The 19,070-nt window shown below is 36.7% G+C and overlaps 1 protein-coding gene across 2 annotated transcripts in view; it reads right to left on the reverse strand.

The window, feature by feature from the left end:
- Positions 1-1,300: 1,300 nt before the first annotated feature.
- LOC131148900 (uncharacterized) overlaps positions 1,301-19,070 on the reverse strand; it is a 40,050-nt gene continuing 22,280 nt past the window's right edge. The window contains exons 3-8 of one of the 2 annotated variants that reach the window (XM_058098862.1): positions 13,126-13,201; positions 3,353-3,432; positions 3,071-3,120; positions 2,895-2,979; positions 2,653-2,751; positions 1,301-1,759 (exon numbers count right to left, since the gene is read on the reverse strand). In XM_058098862.1, the coding sequence (XP_057954845.1) occupies positions 1,535-1,759; positions 2,653-2,751; positions 2,895-2,979; positions 3,071-3,120; positions 3,353-3,432; positions 13,126-13,201 (615 nt within the window). In that variant the 3' untranslated portion in view covers positions 1,301-1,534. The remainder of the gene's footprint in view (positions 1,760-2,652; positions 2,752-2,894; positions 2,980-3,070; positions 3,121-3,352; positions 3,433-13,125; positions 13,202-19,070) is intronic. The other variant, XM_058098863.1, reaches the window with a different exon arrangement.

The raw sequence follows: 19,070 nt of genomic DNA on the forward strand, positions 1-19,070 counted from the left end.
GTATCTGGCCTGGTCACCGTTAAAGGTTACATAGTCGATCACTTGGTCAACCCTTGCAGCATTTCGATTCCAAACTGAACTTCAAAATTTGCAGTGGAAGACTGGGTCGCTCCTTTGTGTTGCTGGTCACGCCACTTGGTTGGACAAAGACTTTCTTTTCTTTGATGATCTGAGGCTTTGGGAGCTTGGCTAAGCTTCTAACTTTAAGCTTTATGTACTCCAGATACTCCTTTAGCGTCTCACATGCCTAATTCCTTGTTTTAACCTGTATTTCCTAAAAAGACCAACAAACCTTACATAGCTCCGAACAATGATAACAATGGGTCTAAAATTATGCATTTTAGGGACTCATCAATGTAGTTTAGTGACGAATTAGTTAGTGGTATATTAAATAGGTATTCTAATTGCATATGGAATAAATAGGTTAGTAGCAACTCCGTTAAATTTTAAGTAACCCATTTCTCAATCTTCTATATTATCCTAGGTTTGAGAATTCGCCACTCCATTAAGGCAATCCAAAGATTCTTTGATCCCATCCCTATTCAAAGATTGGCCTTTGCCACACACACATCTCTATTTGGTTGGTTTTCAATCTACATTTTTTGCATTTTTTTTAACTCTCTTAAATTCCTTCTACAAATTTAAAGTTAAAACAAAGAATTCTCAACTAGAATTTTATAAATTAATATGTCAATATTTATTTAAAAGCTACTCAAGAATTTACAACCCTCCAATTATTTATACGTAATTCTCCTATTATTTCTCTAAATTCCTAATTGTAAAGCACAGTGTGTTTACCCACACCTTGTGTGTGTGTTGGAAAGGGTGGTGGAAACACACGAGCACGCGCACGCGCACGCACACACACACACACATATATATATATATATGAGTCAGAATATCTTTTTTTTTTTTTCAAATACTCATTCTTTTTTTAACATCTTATGAATTATGATATTATTGCTTGCATTTTATTTTTCTAACCAATAAGATTTTCTTTTCAACCTTAAAACTATCCAAAACAAACTTTTTAAATGCATTTATTAATTTATTTATTATATTTACACTCTTCATATTTTTATCCCAAGCCAGCCCACCTGGATTCTGTCCTCGCAGCATTGAAATACAAGCCCTAAAAACCTATAACTAGAAATAAATTTATCATTCCTTAAGAAAAATTGTGTGATGCATGATAAATATGAATGTAAAAAAATACATAACCGTGTGTTGAAATTCTCTTTGCAGGTTGCTAGCAGGAAAATAAGTGCAGGATGAAAGACCTAGATAACACTGCATGAAATAAGTTAAACATTCAAGATGCCATTTTTATAGAATACAGATTACAGAACATGAAATAAACAGTACACAACAACAGCTCATCAGATTTTGTGCATCTAAAAGCACAGCCCAGTTGGGAGCCCTTGAACCATTTAAGCACCAAAGCTTAAAATAAGGCCAATCTAATAAGAGGAAAAAACTGGCAAAATGAAGGGCTAGATACGTTCATAAGGAGCTGTGATGAAAAAATAAAAGATTATATCCGTTTCTGGTACATTCTTCTGTAAATTTTTGCACCTTCAAACTCTGCATGGATTTCTCGCTCTGTTCTTATCCCCATCGGATTCATCAATAACCATCCTTCAGCATCGCAAGGCACACTAGGGTTGATGGTCTCCATATGTTGAAGTGCATCTGACTTGGCGTCGAACTGATTCCTCATGTCAAGAGCCATTTCAAGCACATCAGACTGTACGAATACCTGCTCAAGCACGACATAATCATAAATAAAAGATAAACATAATGACTGTGAATTGTTTGACTGCATTCTAAGATCAATGTTCAATCACCCTATGATATGATTTCAAATCATCATTCCTCCAATGCAGGCATTTTTAAATCCACCACAGTTGTGACCTTGAAGATGCAAAAACCTTTTTCTTCATAGAAGTAAACTAAATTAAGAAGAATTAAAGGAAGAAAAAATATTTCAATAATAATCACATACCACTTCTTTCATTTTCTTCTGGGATAATGCCCAGTTTCCATGTTCATTAATTAAATGTGATGGTAAGTTCATAGATCATTTACAATGAGCTTTTGCAATGAGAGCACACTCATGCTCACATGTCTCATCTTGCATGAATGAATGATGTAATATAACAAGTTCAAATTTTGGTACAATCTATGTTTCATTATTTCATAATGCTTACATTTTTTTCTTTTTTCTTTTTTTTTTCTTTTTTTTGTTTTTCTTCATACAAATTATTTAAAAAATTCAAATATACATTATTATATGTGAATGGGAAACATTGATACAGGGGCTGTCCTACTATATAAATTCTGACGGCATCTTTTGAAAGCTGCAACCAATATTTAAGTCAATTATACGTGTTCAACAGAAATCAGAATTTGGCCCTCACTCAAATTCTGTCAGTCCATCATGTTCTCTAGAGACCCAAGAACAGCCAAGTAAGTTCACCAGAAGTTCACACAAAACACAACTCATTCAAAAATCTAGGCCAAGCACTGGATAACTGAGAATTATTTATGTTTGCTATCATCCAGAACAGGAAAAAAAATCCATATGAAACACTCCCTCTCACACTATCCCGAGCCCCTTCAGCCTTCAGTGAATACCCAGAGAGAGCATACCTGTCCATTAGGCATTAAATTATTCACAATAGAATCTACTAAAGGCTCCTGCACAACCCGCCTCTTATGATGCCTTTTCTTGAAATGTGGATCTGGACACTACATAAAATATGACCAAGATAACTATAAAACTGAAAACAATTCTGCTTCATACTTTTTGGAAAAAAAAAATAACTCCAATTAGATCCTTCACATAAACAATATGAAGATATTTCTCGTTCCAGAACAATGAGTGCACTCACCAAGATCAAAACCATTTTCAGGGGTCCAGGATAAGTGGATACTAGCTCTTCAAAAGAAACCATCGCATTTGCAAACATGAAATGTCTGTACTTCAAATAAATAATTAGATTACTAAAGATATCAGCAAGTCTCTTTATGTTTCAGCTAGACACTGAATTAAGTTTTAGAACTTTACATGTTACCAAGAGCCAGCTCCTTCACCCAAAACTTGGCACGCTTAACCAACTACATGTGAAAAAGAAATAAATCATGAAACAAGCAAGTCATCACAATCTCAAAACTTAAGGCTGTGAGAGGACAAAGCAATTATGCATTCATTCAATCCAAATAATCATGTAAAATCAAGTCATCACAATCTCAGAAGTTTAAGGTATAAATTAACCAAGAAATTGTGCAATGATTCAATTCAAGAATTGTAAGGAGTTTTTAAAATAGTTCAAGGACCTTGTTTACGTACTTTCTGCCGTATTTCCAGCCCCAAATAATTTCCCAAATTTGGATTTCTTTTTGCAAGCCATATGAGAAATCTGCCACTACCTGGGAAAATAAATATTGTAAAATGAATACCCAAAAAATAAAAAGTCAATGAGCTCTCCAATCTCACAACAGCAATAATAACTATTATAATAACATTGATGACGGTATCAATGATCATTGACTTCACCTATGATGCACTTAATGTACTGATCTTTCCACACAGCCTATCCCAAGCTCAAATCACTGCTACCTCATCCGACACTTCTATTCTATATACTTTCTCCATAAAACCTAATTCAAAGAATTAATATCATGGAAGACTCAAATTTTTGGATAGCAAAAGAAGATGCATTATGCAATAGAGAAAGAAGAATGCAAAGAAAGAGAAAGGAACCACAGGAAAGCTCCCAGTACTGAAGATCAAATTAGAACAAAGAACATCGCTCTCTCCCATAATACCTGCAATGGGAAGATAATCAACACTAAAAATTTTTGCACTCCACTCCAAGAAAATGCACCAAATGGTAGCAAACAAAGCACAATCCAACAACTATGCACTCCTTCCTCATCCAAAAATCCCTATATCTCAAAAGAAAAACAAAACTAGGAGACACCCAACTACTCCCTAATGCCAAGGAGAGAATTCCACAAGCACCAAGCAAAGAGGCAATAAAAAGGTAGGCATTAGTTTGACTACTTTGCTTGCACAGAACACAAAAATCAGGTGAGCAAGCCGAATTAGGCCTCCTTAACTACAAACAATTATTAGTATTTATATCATTGAGCATCAAGCACCAAACACAAGTCCTAACTTTGAATTAAACCTTGGACTTCCAAATGAATTTTTCTGAATGGATAGAATAATAAGTCAAAGTCCGAACAAGATGCACATAAAAACAGTTATAGGAGAAAGAACCAAAGCATTCAGGACACCAAGGCCTCCTATCAAGAAAATAAGAAATCCAACATGAATCAAGAATAGTACTAAGAGCTAAACTCAACTGCCTCCCTGTCACTAAAATGACAGGACTAAAGATTCCATGAATTGAAGAGTTGACCAAACTATAAGGGTTAAGAATGGGGCATCAAGGTAGAGAGTGAGAACTGTTGTAAAGTCAGAGATGGAGGAAAGAAAAGGAGAAAATAGAAGAGGGAAGAGACAAGGAGAAAATGGAAAGAAAACTGCGCAGCAGTTTCCTGAAGTCTACCTACAGCTCCAGGTCTACCCTCTTATATGTTATTAATAATAATAAATCCTTAAGGACAAAAATGCCTCCATTAGCACAACCCAATTACTAAAATAACATATTCTCTTCAAAAGAGTACTAACAAGGAAAACTATTCCTCCCAAAACCAAATTTTAGATCCATCCCCAAAACTATAGCGGGTCAAAGATATAAAAGATTGACAAAATATAAGAGATGAATTTCCATAAGTTGGTATGAGCAGTACTCCCATAATCTAAGCATCACATCCACTCTCTTAGAATTCATACGTATTTTTCATCACCTTATGCCAAAGGGACTCAGTTTCCAACGGGACATGCCAGCACTCCCACTCCAACCACCCTCTCCCCACCCCCCACCCATAAAAAAAGTATAAAAAAGTATTTAAAAAAAAAAAAACAACAAGAAGAAAGTCCAGGCAGATTTGACTACATGAATCCTTTTCCACCAATTCACCGGATCAAGAGCATTTTCTTCTAATTTAAAAGCTAGGAAATCCTTCCTCACTACCTCATTTCAGGTTATTTTAGGTCTATCCCTACCCCTTTTAATATCATAAACAATAACTAACTCACTCCTCCTCGCATGTGCGCTACTAGGCCTGCATTTTAAATGCCCAACTCATCTAGGCCGCCCCTTCCTTATCTTGTCTTCAACTGGTGTTATGCCTAATTTATTACGTATATGTTCATTTCTCAATTTGTCTTTTAATGTTATACCCCTCATCCACCTTAACATTCACATTCGGCAACTTTTACTTTTTGTACATGTTATTTCCTAGTTACTCAACATTATAATCCACAAAGCACCGTTGACCTTATAACTGTCTTATAGAACCTTCCTTTTAATTTTAAGGGTATTCTACAATCAAAAAAACATACCTAACGCACTCCTCCATTTTACCCAACTTGCTTTAACTCTATGTATCCTCTTCAATTTCCCCTTATAATAGATCCAAGATATCGAAATCTACAAGTGCAATTAAATTTTTTGTTATCAAGTTTAATCTTCTCTTCAACACTCCCTCTTACATTACTGTAATCATGGTCTTAAATTTCCACGATGTTGGCTTTTTGAGTCCGATCTCAGTTTTGATGCTGAGTGTCTCTTATGTGTGTGTTTTAGTGCGTGAACAGGTATAATTCAAGTAACACATAAGATCAAGAGAATATGGAAGCCAAGGCAAGTCTTAAAGCACAAATCTGGCGCATTCCATGATGTCAAAGAGCAAAGGAGAAGAAGAAGACATGTTTTGAATTGTAATTGCATTTGATTTTATTATTTGGTCTATAATAATGCATGAATCTACATGATATGGATTGCATGCTCAGATTGACCATAGATTGACTTTAGGGATCACCTTCAATCGACCGTCAGATTTTTGGGGTTAACTCTCAAGACCATAGATTGACTTTAGGTCCCCATAAACACTTCAAAAAAATAAAAAAAATCCCCTCCTCCTATAGCCCTAACACTAGAAATCTCTCCTTAGAATATTTTTTTTATAAAACAAAAAACAACAAAAGAAAGAAAAAACAAAACAAAACAAAAGGCAAAATAAAAGGAATTTTTATAAAAATAAAAAATAAGGTGATTTCATTATAAAAAAAAGAATGAACAAAAAAGAACATAAGAAATCCACCTATACAAAAAAAGAAAGCAACAATAAAAAGAAAACCACAAAAGTTAATGCATTTGGACACCAAATTTCCTATACCAAATCCACCTCAAGACCTAGGCCCCTCAAAATCTCCCAACTAATTAAATGATCCTTTGAAACCTCTCAATCTTCTCAGTCCTCTCACGGACACACACCAAAGTCCTAAACATGGGGAAAAAATAAATATATGAATAGGAATGCTAGAAAACAAAATGAAACACTCCCACTGCAAACCCCCCCCCCCCCCCCCCCCCACAAAAAAAATATAAAATAAATAAACAGATAAGGGGTCATTAAAAGAAATAGAACATGTATTTACTGCCAAGGAAACTCCTGAGTATGTCTTTTTTTTTTTAAAATAGAAAAAGAAAAAATTTCATTAACAAGAGAAGAATTTACAAAATGGAGAACAAGACATTTCCCATCAAAATTCTGGAAAAATTCAGAATAAGGAACTAAGAAAACAAATAAATTCTATGAAATGTCAAAGCAAAAAATTCCTCCAATCTTGCTTGATTTCCAAAAAGCTAGCTCTTTTCCTCCAAAGCCAATGCACCATAAAGCAGCCAAGTATTGAATCTTCCCAAACCAGTTGCCAACTCAATTTTTTCCCTGAAAAAATACATGCGTTACGCTCCAACCATAAACCCCACAGAACTGCAAATATACCGCATTTCCAAAGAACAGCCTTATCCTTCATTCTTCCAAAACCCTCAAAAGAAATAGCCAACATTCTTTCCACCAACACTAGACAAACCCTAGCTTCTCCTAACACTCCAAATTATTTATTCCAGATGCTCCAAGCAAAATCAGAGAGTAAGAACAAAATGAGATGCCGGTTCAGAATTCAAATAACAGAGCACACAAACATCTGGAGAAAAGGCCTTCAAAGGTCTTCTGATTAGCAACAGATTATTAGCATTGATTCTATTAAGCACAGTCAGCGAAATGAAAGCCTTAATCTTTGGGGGACCTTTGGCCTTCCAGATAGTATAGAAGAAAACAAGGATTGGAACGGACCAAAAACTCAAAAACAGATTTACAAAAGTTAAACCCCTGAATGATCCAAAGCCCAAGACTGAGTATCCCTAGCAGAAGAAAGATGGAAATGTTCAATAATGACAAGAAGGAGGAAAGTTCCATCAATTCTATATCATTTATAGATCTTCCAAAATGAAAGTTCAGAGAAACCAGAGGGCCACCCAAATCAACTGCAAACACAGAAATCATACCATCCTGCCCTAAGCTCAATTGAAAGAGAGGAAAACCCCAAGCATGTCAAGGGCCATTCTTGAAACTGCAACCAACTAATGGAGCATAACAAGAAAGTTCTCATGGATCCAGACCCAAACCTATACCCGCCAAACTAGACTGGAACAAACTAACCTAAGGCCAGAAACAATTTCATAAACTTGCAATAAAGTTAAAGCACTCTTAAGACTTTCCAAATCATCCTTTTTCATAATAATAATAGTGTCATCGGCAAAGTGAAAATAAGAAGTGAAACCTTCCTCCTTTCAACAGTCAATCCATTCAAAGTTCTTTTTTTTTTCTTTTAGCCAAAGAAGATGATTTCATTAAGGAAGAAATTAATCCACTCAGAGTCTCAAGGCATCCTTGTTCCTAGTCAAGGACTAAATTTCAATTTCAACAGAACTCTAGATTATGATATGGAAAGAGACACCAGAAACTTAGTGAATTGTGGAAATAATGAATCTAACTTTGGGAAATATTAAATTAGATGATTGTGAATAATTTTGAAACAAACATCCAAAATTTTGATCAGTATATCCAAAGTTTCAGCCAAAGTTTCCAAAATCAATCTTTGAAATTTCAGCTGAAATTTTTCAAAAAAGGAAATTGAAACCAGAATTTTGCTTTGAACCCTCTTGAAATTCGAAGTGCAATTACCGAAGTTTAAGACCATGTTCCTAGTCATTTTTTTCCACATCTCAGTTGCCATATCCTCAAAGATTCATTAAAGTTTGTAGTTGTACCTCCCCATTTGGTGGAAATAAGTTTCTTTTGCTGGAAATAAAGATATTGTGGTAAACATGTAATCTCTAATAAGATAGTCTGACGGCCTTATCTTCTATTTTTCAAATTCAAAGCTCTCTGTAAAGCTCGGTATGTATTGTGATTTATCAGAGAAAAAAAATGAGCTTTTACTCAATTTTTTATGCTTTAACAGATGTTTCAAACCTTCTCTTCATACTAGAATTACATTAACAACATCTAGCTCTTGTCTTTCAACCATGCCAACCTCAACTCACTGCTATCCCACATGCCACTTCTATCCAAGCATGCTTTCTTCTTCAAAACTAATTCAAGGAATTTTTTTTTAATGGCAGACTCAATTTTTTCCACTTGTTCATTGTGAAACACTGAAAACATTAGGCTGTCCCCTAGTGAAATGCGTCATTTATTAGTGGAGTACAGTAAATAAATAGATTTCTATTTGTCTCCAAAAATAAAATACCAGAGAAATTAAGAACAATTAATTGGTGAAATTTTGCAGGGTCACATTCTTGAAATAATACATATTTTTTTTTCTCTAAGAAAAATTTGCGTGTCTGCCACCAACCAGAACCAAATCAAATCATTTTGCAGCAGTGGGACCCACTTGGAATGTATTCTGTCATGCTTTCCAACAATGGGGACACACTCTTTTTAGCAGGCAGTGAGATGTTGAAAAATGATGATGTATCGACCTGGTACTGGTAGGGGGAAATGACGTGATGCCACCATTCCACAAATATTTTTCTTAAAAACTTTTACCAAATCAAACTATGGATAAGTGATTGGTTGAACATGTGGACTTTTGATATTAAATATATATATATATATAAATATACATTTGAAGTGAGGTACCAATTTAGCCTATGCAAGTTTAATTATATTTTAAATACAAAAATATCAAAAATTATTATTTGCCTTTCAGAGTATCATGCAGCTTTCTGTACATACAAATACCCACACACAAATGAAACAAATCATTACATGATCCAGCAGTTTTAACTAATTGTGAATGACAGAAGTTCATGCAGGTTCATGCCTGAGACAATCATCAATACTGCCATAGTTGATAGAATCTTACAGTTCATGATTCAAAGTACACAATTCATATCAATTCCACGCCAAATCAATTAGAATCTTACTAAAGAATCAAAATACAACCAAATCATTGCTGAATCTTTTGATTCACCGCCTGAATCTGACGAGTCAATCTGAATCTAGAAATTCACACAATTCTAAGCCAATTAGATTGTGTCAAACTCAAATGGTTTAAAACCTCAAGGAAAGACAGCATTTCCTTTTTTATTGCTTTTCTACATCGGTTCTGTGCCGAGAAAGTGGTGAAAACAGAACTTTCAGTCTTTCGTTACCTTCATAAAACTTTAGGTCTTCTGTCACCTCCACAAAACCATTCTTCACTCTTGGAGGGGTATAATGTTCTGCCATTGAGAAGAAGGGAAGGGACAGAACACTGGCTGGCTAAAGTGGTACTCACATTTCGCTTTGTTGTTAAGAATTAAGATTCAAAGGTTCATCTTTTTTCGTTGTTTGTTCAATTATTTTATTAGTTTTATTTTAAGTTACCTTTAAAATTTTTAATCAAAGAAAGTGTATGCATGAAATACAAATTGAGAAACACCAAAAATTCAGTTCTTTATTAATTTTTCCTAGATTCCTTCCCTTAAACAACAAAAAGTTCTGTTATTAATTTTTCTTGACTTCACTTATTGTTTAGGGAAAGCATGCACATGAAATATGAATTTTTTATTGCTAAAATTTAAATGCATTCTACTATTTTTTTTTGTTGTACATATATCAATATATGCATGTGATATGGGACAAGAAGTAAGACCTTGGGAAGATCCTTGCTGGAAAACAATTAAGAGTTGGGTTAAGGAATTGTGGGGTTAAGTTTGTAGTTTCTTGTGTGTATTTACTATTAATTAGTATAGGATTATGTGTCTTTGAGGGTTGTTTTTAATATTTGTATAAAGTAGGGGTATGTTTGCAATGTAATGTAGTTTTAGGGGTTTATGTGTAATTTCATGTAAAGAGGCTTTCTTATAAACAGTGTGTGAAAGCCATGTTGTAGGCAGTTGTTAATGAATTTGAATTATTGAATTGAATGTGAGTTTCCCCTAGTATCTCCTCTGTCTTCCCTTCCCCCTTTCTTTCTTCTATTTCTTCTAAATTCTCCCATGGATGCAGAACCTTGATGCTGCCCCTGCATCATTTGGTATCAGAGCCCAACCACGATCTCTTTCTTCCATTTCAATGCCTCCATCTTTTCCTTTCAATCTTCTTCTTACCCCTCTTCTTCTCTTCTTCCCCCCCCCCCCCCCCCAACTGTTCTGCAACTTCTATCTCCCTCTGCTGCTGCTTTTTCTCCTCTTCTTCTTTCCTTCTCCTCCTCTGTTCCGTAACTTCTCCCTCCCTCTCTGCTGCTGCTTCTTCTTTCTTCTCTTCTTGTTCTCTGGTTTTCTGCTCTGCCTCTGTTCTGTTCTCTGACTCTTTGCTCTGCATTAACCCTCCCTTCTCAATTCTTTCTCTTTTCTTCTTCTTTCCTTCTTCGTTTTCTTCTTCTTCTTCTTCTTCTCCCATTATCTCCATTAACCTCTCCTTCTCTATTACTCTCTCATCTCATAATTTAAGTTCTGAAATTTCAGTGTTAAAAAAAACAAAACAACAAAAAAAACCCCATCGAAAGGCAGTTTTTGAACTTTGCAGAAATTCCAGTCGTGTCCCCAAATCTCGAACATCACTTTCCAGCGACCATCCTGCAACACCACCCAGATCACCAAAAAACAGAACCCCCCGAAACCCCTTCCCCTCAAAATCTCATCATCGTCCAACCAGCAGAGGACCCCCACACGCCAGCCAAAACTTCTTCAGCCGTCGGCACTTTGAAAACTCTGATATCCTGTGCTTTTCTCATAACACCGCCACCACCAATAAAATCCTCATCCCCTGATCTCCCCTTGACCCAAGTTTCATCTCTGGAATTTCGCCGCAGGCATCTCACACACCCCACGCACCGGTGAAGCATGTGAGAAAGTCTCCCACAAACTTCTGCAACTTCCTGTCTCATGAGAAATTGCCTGCAGTCACAATATTTTGAGTTTCTCCACAATAATTTGATCTGCAGCTTGATATTTTGATCCTGGACACAATATATTGTAAGCAAGCACGATAATTTGGCACAAAACCCTAGAAATTGTCGCTGTCAGCATCAAAAAATCAGGTTTTTCCATTGTACGGCTGTAATTTGTGAGTTTTCTTTGTGAATTCATTCCTTTTCAGCAGGACAACCAATATCAAGATGAGTTGAAGATAGTTTTTGAGAAATTGGGAGCAAGGCTTGTGGGAAATTGTGTTAAAAGGCTGTTAATGATAAAAAGCTGCAGCACATAAATATGTATGCATAAATTCAGCAACAAGGTGACAAATTATAGGACAAAGGAATGTCATTTATCATACTTTGGGCGCAATTTCAAGCTTTTCCACACCTTTCTCAAGTGTGGAGAAAAGGTTTGCGAAATTGTCATTGATGGAAAATGCCCAATGAATGTGGTTTCCTTAAATGGAGTCACTCAAATGCAGCTTCATCTGGAACGGTGGAACCCCACCCAAGGCCTTATGTGACATCTTGGGTTGATAACTCTATTGTACATGTTTATGAAAGATGTTTGGTTCCCATCCAAATGGGTGAATATTTCGTTAATGTTTGGTGTGATATCCTACCTATGAAGATTGGCTCCTTGGTTCTTGGTTGGATGATTTAGGTGTGACTCAAGGACATGAGAACACATATGTCCTTCGCTATAATAGAAAGAAAATCATTTTGAAGTCCACTCTACCAATGAACCAAGACAGAATCAGTCATAATTACTCAGCTTGAAGACAATACAAGGAAGGAAATGAATGTGTTTGAAGACATCCAAAGTCCTTTAGACATTCCAATTGTTGAGTTTGTCATTCCCGATGTCCTTATTGATGCCAACTCTCAATTCAAGTCTATGATTCGGCCAAAGGATCATGGTTTCTTGTATCACTCAAGCACTATTCAGAGAATCCAAGTTAGCTTCTCCCTTTTGAATGTCCAACGTTTCACAATTCGAGGCCGAATTTTTTCTGACTGGGTGAGAGTTGATGTAGACAAGCAGTAAGACTTTGGGAAGATCCTTACTAGAAAACAATTAAGAAGAGTTGGGTTAAGGAATTGTGGGGTTAAGTTAGTAATTTATTATGTGTGTTTAGTATTAATTAGTATAGGATTATCTGTATCTGTGGGTTGTTTGTAATATTTGTGTAAAGTAGGGGTATGTTTATAATGTAATGTAGTTTTAGGAGTTTATGTGTAATTTTATGTAAGGAGGCTTTCTTATAAATATTGTGTGAAAGTCATGTTGTAGGCAGTTAATGAAATTGAATATTTGAATTGCATGTGAGTTTTCCCCTGGTATCTCCTATCTCCTCCCTTCCCCTTCCTTCCTCTCTTCTATTTCTTCTAAATTCTCCCATGGCTGCAGAACCTTGACGCAGCCCCTGCATCAGCATGTCATTTGGAATTGGTTCCGGAAATCTAAACTGAAAATCCTACAATTCGATTCTCAATTACTGATTCCCAAATTTAGAATTTAGTTTCAAAATTCTAATATCGATTTGACAACCATGGATAGTAAAGGAATAAAAACATTTTCCGAAACATGAAGTAAAGAAGAACCTCGTACACAGCAATAGTGATCCCATAAATGTAACTTCCTCATAAGAATTAAAGTGTTAGGGTTCCCATGGATCAATATCAATTATCATAGTTAGTAGTGGTGGGAAACCAGAAGTTAAGTTGCTTACCACTCCCAATATCCACAGTGAGCGGCAGGGTAGCATTCCTGAAGACTTTATTCCAGTCAGGCACTTGCACAGGGACCTGCCAAAAATGAATAAACAGTTAAATATATAAATAGCCTGGTTGATCCAAAAAGACTGGCCCAGCACATAAGGCTCCCACAAATTGCGGGGTCCGGGAGAGGTGGATGGTAAGGCATCCTTACCCCAATTTCTAGAGAGAATGATTCCTTGATTCAAACCAGCACAGCACGCACAGCAGATGAGCATATGCCATCACACCAAGTCCAACATTCCTCTATTACATATATAAAGAGGAACCCCCACCTTGATGCCACTTTTTATTTTTCTAAAATATCCCTATAAAAGTATTAGTTAAAATTTTAAATATTCATAACTAACTCATCACAATTACATCTAATTCATTTTTATGTCTTCTATTTAACATCTTAAAATCTTGCAACATAATATAAAAAAATTTAATTAAATTATATGTTATGATGGTCCCTCCCCATATTAATGCTCTCATTTCTTCCCTCCCACTTGGTGTCACGAGCCAAGCTTGTTTAGGGCAATATGCTTGCATGTGACCACTTTTCTTGTGTACATGGGGTGGGTAACCATAATGTAAATAGTAATGTAAGTTTTATACCTTTGTGGGATATGGGTGTTTGACTCCCCAGTCAGTTTGATGTTTCAGAGTGTTAGAGCAAGAATAGTGTAGAAAGCTCTTTAAGAAAGGGTGATGCTCACCAGGCATTGTAAAACTAACTAGCATTTGCAAATGTGTTTAACCTACTTGACTCCCTCATTAAATACACATTTCCTACGGAGGTGTAAAGAATAAATTATGTTGCATTACTGTTTGCCGCATGATTTTGTCCACTTGCTTACCAATTTACTACTTCCACTTAACTTTATATCAATGGTTCAAAATTTCTTGTTGTGGTGAAATCGCAGTATACTTTAAGTTGAGTAGTTAAGCAAGAGTGCTATAACTAGTGCCACATAGCCCTTCACAAACTGTGAAGTGTTTGGCCCATGATGCTTGGTCAATGCACCCATGCTTAATGTTCAAGAGAGGAGTTATTTGTAATGAAAGAGGGTTTTCCCCTCGTTCAAGAGAGGAATTATTTCTATTAAATAGAGGGCCATTTAAGGAGAGGAGAAAAAAATAATAAAGAAAATGTTGACATCAAGGGGGAGTTAATTTGCCTCCCTTGATTTGAGAGGGAGTTAATTTTGCAGGGTGATCATTGATCTCTTCCAAGAGATCAATGCATCACCTAAGAACACACACCATCCAATGATGGAGCGATGTGTATCCGCACAACCAGCCCAATCAGCATTGCTATAAGCAGCAAGGCGAGAAGAATTGCCTGCAGGGAAGAATAAACCACAGGCAGAAGTGCTCTAAACATAGCGTATGATCCTGCGGACAGCGGCCAAATGAAGATGATGAGGAGTCTGAAGAAATTGGCTGACTTGCTGTACAGCAAAAGAAATGTCCGGTCTAGTAATGGTGAGATAGACAAGGCTACCCACCAACTTCCGGTACAAACTGGGATCAGCAAGTAAGCCACCCTCCTCTTTGCGAACCTTGACATTTAATTCCATGGGAGTATCAATAGAAGTACCCCCCTAAAGGCCAGTTGTAGCCACCAAGTCACCAGCATACTTATATTGATTGAGTGAAATACCAGAGAGACTACGATGCACCTCAAAACCAAGAAAATATGTGAGACCCAAGATCTTTCATATGAAAGGACTCCAAAAGATGAGTCTTAAGCTGATCAAGTAAAGTAGAATCGGAACCAATGATCACAATATCATCAACATAAACCAAAAGAACAACAATACCCATGTCTGATTTCCGAAGAAACAATGAAGTGTCATACTTGCTCTGCTTGAATGAAAATTGTAATAAAGTGGTGCTGAATTTATCAAACCAGGCCTTTGAAGCTTGTTTGAGACCATAAAGAGAGCGACGAAGCTTACACACATGTGAAGTTAGTGAGGGAATCAAGCCTAGGGGCGGCTTCATATAAATACACTCTTTAAGATCCCCGTGAAGAAAAGCATTCTTGACATTGATTTGATATAGTGGTAAATCACTAGAAGCAACAATAGCCAGAATCGTACAAACAGTAGTCATCTTTGCCACAGGAGCAAAGGTCTCTTCATAATTGACACCATATTCCTAATTATTACCAAGTGCAACAAGGCGAGCTTTGTAACAATCCAAACTTCCATCAGATCGGACCTTGACTAAGTAAACCCATTTGCAACCCAGAGGAACAATGGTGGGAGGACAAGGCTCAATGTCCCAAGTGTGATTGGCCTATAAAGCGGCAATTTCTTCCTGCATAGCTTGTCGCCAACAATCATGCTTGGCAGCGTGTGAGTAGGATGTGGGAATATCTAAATTGGACAATGCAGCAGTAAGAGCTGAAACAAAATTGCCAGAACTGGAAGAGGAAAACCCATACCCATCTGGGGGTACGGCCACTCAAGGCGAGCAACGTACTAAAGGCTCTGGAGGTGTTGCAATTGACTGAATCTGAAGCATGGTAGGATCAGATATCGGATGAGCCACCGGAAGAGACTGTGGGCAAGAGCGTCCCATATACACAATACTTGGTTTAAAACAAGAATTGACTTGATGAGAATCCGAGAATTGCTCCTCAAAGGAGGGGAGAATCACAGTAGAAGAGGAGGGCACGGAGGACACAGGAAAGAAATATTGATTTTCAAAGAAAATAACATTCCTAGAAATGCATGTACGATGTAATGTAGGATCATAGCAAACAAATCCTTTTTGACACACATTATATCCCAAGAATGCACATCGAACAGATTGAGAAGATAATTTATGTCGCTCATGAGGAGGTAAATGAACAAAACATACACAACCAAAGGTAAGGAGGTAATCGTTACTAGGTTGCTCAGCAAATAAGCGGAAATAGGGAGACTCCATAAGTAGGACTTGGGAAGGTAAACGATTAGTCAAGTAAGTAGCAGTCTTCAAAGCCTTAACCCAGAACATGGATGGAACGGAGGATTCCAGCAAGAGAGTACGTACCACATCTAGGAGAAGACGATTTTTGCGTTCGGCTACTCCATTCTGTTAGGGATTAATGGGACATGAACATTGATGAATAATACCTTTAGAAGCCAAAAATTTCTGAAACTCAGTTGACAAATATTTACCACCGGAATCTAAGTGTAATGTCTTAATAGAAGTAGAAAATTGATTGTCAACATACGCTAAAAACTCAGTAAAAGTATGAAAAACCTCAGATTTAGAGCGAAGAAAGTAGACCCAAGTAAATTTTTTATGATCATCAATGAAAGTCACATAATATTTAAATTTTTCATGTGAACTAACTGGGGAAGGTCCCCAAACATCACTATGGATAAGATCAAAGCATTGAGAAGCTCTACTAGCATGCAAAGGGAAGGGAAGAGTTTTGCTTTTACCAAGTTTGCAAGAAGCACGCCCAAGAGATAAAGAAGAACATTCTTTATTTCCAAGTAAACTAGAGTTCAATACATGAGATAACATATGAGTATTGGGATGGCCTAAACGATGATGCCGAATCATACTAAGATCTGAAACATTATTGCAAGCAAAAGACTTAATAGAAGAAGCTGGAGAAAGTGCTAGAACAGGCAAAAGTAGGGGAAACAAGCGCCCCACTTAAGGTCCTTTCGCGATCGGCTCCACTGTTACTTGGTCCTACACAACACAACCATCACTAGAAAAATTAACATCACAATTGTTATCAACTAATTGACCAACATAAATAAGATTTGTGGAAAGCTGAGGAGCAAGAAACACATCAGTGAACTTAGAAGAGGTGTCTCCGACAACAGCTATTGGCAAAGAACTACCATTGACAATCTAAATAGTAGATTGACTAGCATAGGGCCAAACATGACACAGAGTAGTGAGATTATTCGTCATGTGATTAGAGGCACCCTAGTTCACATACCAGAGTTTAGTAGAATTGTTACCTTGGAGCCCCAGTGTTAATAATGCCGAAATTAGCATCTGTTGCACCATTTCGGGTGTGCAGTAATTCCATGCAGGAGGTGCAGGAATAGAGGAGTAACCTGAAGAAGATCCAGGGACCACAAAAGTCACTGTGGGGTTATTGGTAACTTGGAACATGGCAATCGCATACTCTAACTGAAAATGACAGTCATCGGTATCTTGATGATATACTGTTTTTAAGTCCACATGAATTAAGCGGTGCGATAAGGCCGCAAGTTAGGGACAATATGTGGCTCAACCGAGCCAAGAAACCAAGACATAATCCGAGCATCAAGCACAGCCCAAGAAGGACAAGCTACTGAATCCTTAGATTTATCCAGATTGGGTGCACAATCCATGCCATCAATATGACCCCAAATATCTTTTCCGTTAAGGAAAAGTTCAAATTGAAAAGCCCACGTAAAATAATTGTTGCCTGTAAACTTGGCACACGCAGGTGCGGAGTCCATGCTAAATAAAGGAGAAAGTCAAGAAGCCCAAAAAAACATACTGTGCCGAGAGAAAATACTACCAAAAAATCGAAAAGCCCAAAAAAAAATCAATGCAAGTACTAGGGGTGTACACGGTTCGGTTCGGTTTGGTTTTTTCCAAAACCGTCAACCGAATTGAACTCCTCGGCTTTTAAAACTACTGAACCAAAACCGAACCGTATACCGTCAATTTATGAACAAACCAAACTACAAACTTTGCGGTTTGGTCCAGTTATTCTTAGTTTTACCGAATTTTGAACTATCAAGCAACAAAAACATTACTTGAGCCCAAGTTGGGCTGCATCCACAGGCCACAGCCTATTTCATAATTCTAGCTGGACCAAAGCTTTGAATGCAGAACCCAACACATGAGACACATTGAAAGGAGGATTCAACTAGAATATATAAGGTGGGTATACTTGTTTTCTTCCCATTTCCAACCGATGTGGGACAGCTAGCATCAAGCTGTTCCTGCATCTCCAAATCTTCTCTCTGGTTAGGCGGTTCCTGCACAAGAAGACAGCTGGGAAGGGCTGCAGCCAGATTGTGGAATAATATTATGATCTCCACTCAGATTCTCCAGATTTATATGCATGTATGGATAGACACACGAATTGAATGTGTCGGATTTGAAGATGGATGTCATGGTGAATGTCACACAGAATCATCGAATGGACAGGGACTGCAGATGCTGCGAGTCTCAGCATTGTCGCCGATGCCGCTCATGTTCTGAGTTTTGAAGAGATTCTGTTTTCCATTCACCTCCTTCTTCTTCCATATATACTGACGTATAGTGATTCTTCTGGGCTTCTTTTCGTGAAGAACGATAATGTAAAGCATATAGATTATATATGTCTTTCTTTCTTATAAATTAATGAGCAAAATTTCATTGTTGAAGAATGGCTCTATTCTAATTTCCACCTCCATGTTCTGTTTTCTTTTCCTGAAATATAAAAACACCACAGCAATGAAAACTATATAATTCCATTCTGTCCTGCTAATGGCATATTTATTTTTTCTTTTTTGAATTAAATTTTTTTCTTTATTTCATTTCATTCCCGATTCTATTATGTGAATTAAATATAATGCAACAGTTTAATTCTGAGGGTATATATCTTAGCCTAAATGAGTCTGCGAATCTGCGATAGAATGAACAGCTAAAAAAAAAAAAAGGCCTTCCGGCAATTCAAATTTGGGATTGTGAAAATTTGGATAAAATTTAATACAAAATTTTATGAAAATTTTAAATTCTAAAGTTACATGATTTTGAATATATAATTCCAAATTTGACATTGACATAAAATAATTCCGTGCCACTGCAAATTACAACTGAGACCAACTAAATGGGAGTTCAACGAGCAACAACCATTTTTGGAAGTTCAATAGAAATATATTAATCAATTTTGATGCCATGGAAGTTTCGC

Source organism: Malania oleifera, chromosome 2 (genome assembly GCF_029873635.1).
Source record: "Malania oleifera isolate guangnan ecotype guangnan chromosome 2, ASM2987363v1, whole genome shotgun sequence".
In the NCBI taxonomy this organism is placed as follows: Eukaryota; Viridiplantae; Streptophyta; class Magnoliopsida; order Santalales; family Ximeniaceae; genus Malania; species Malania oleifera.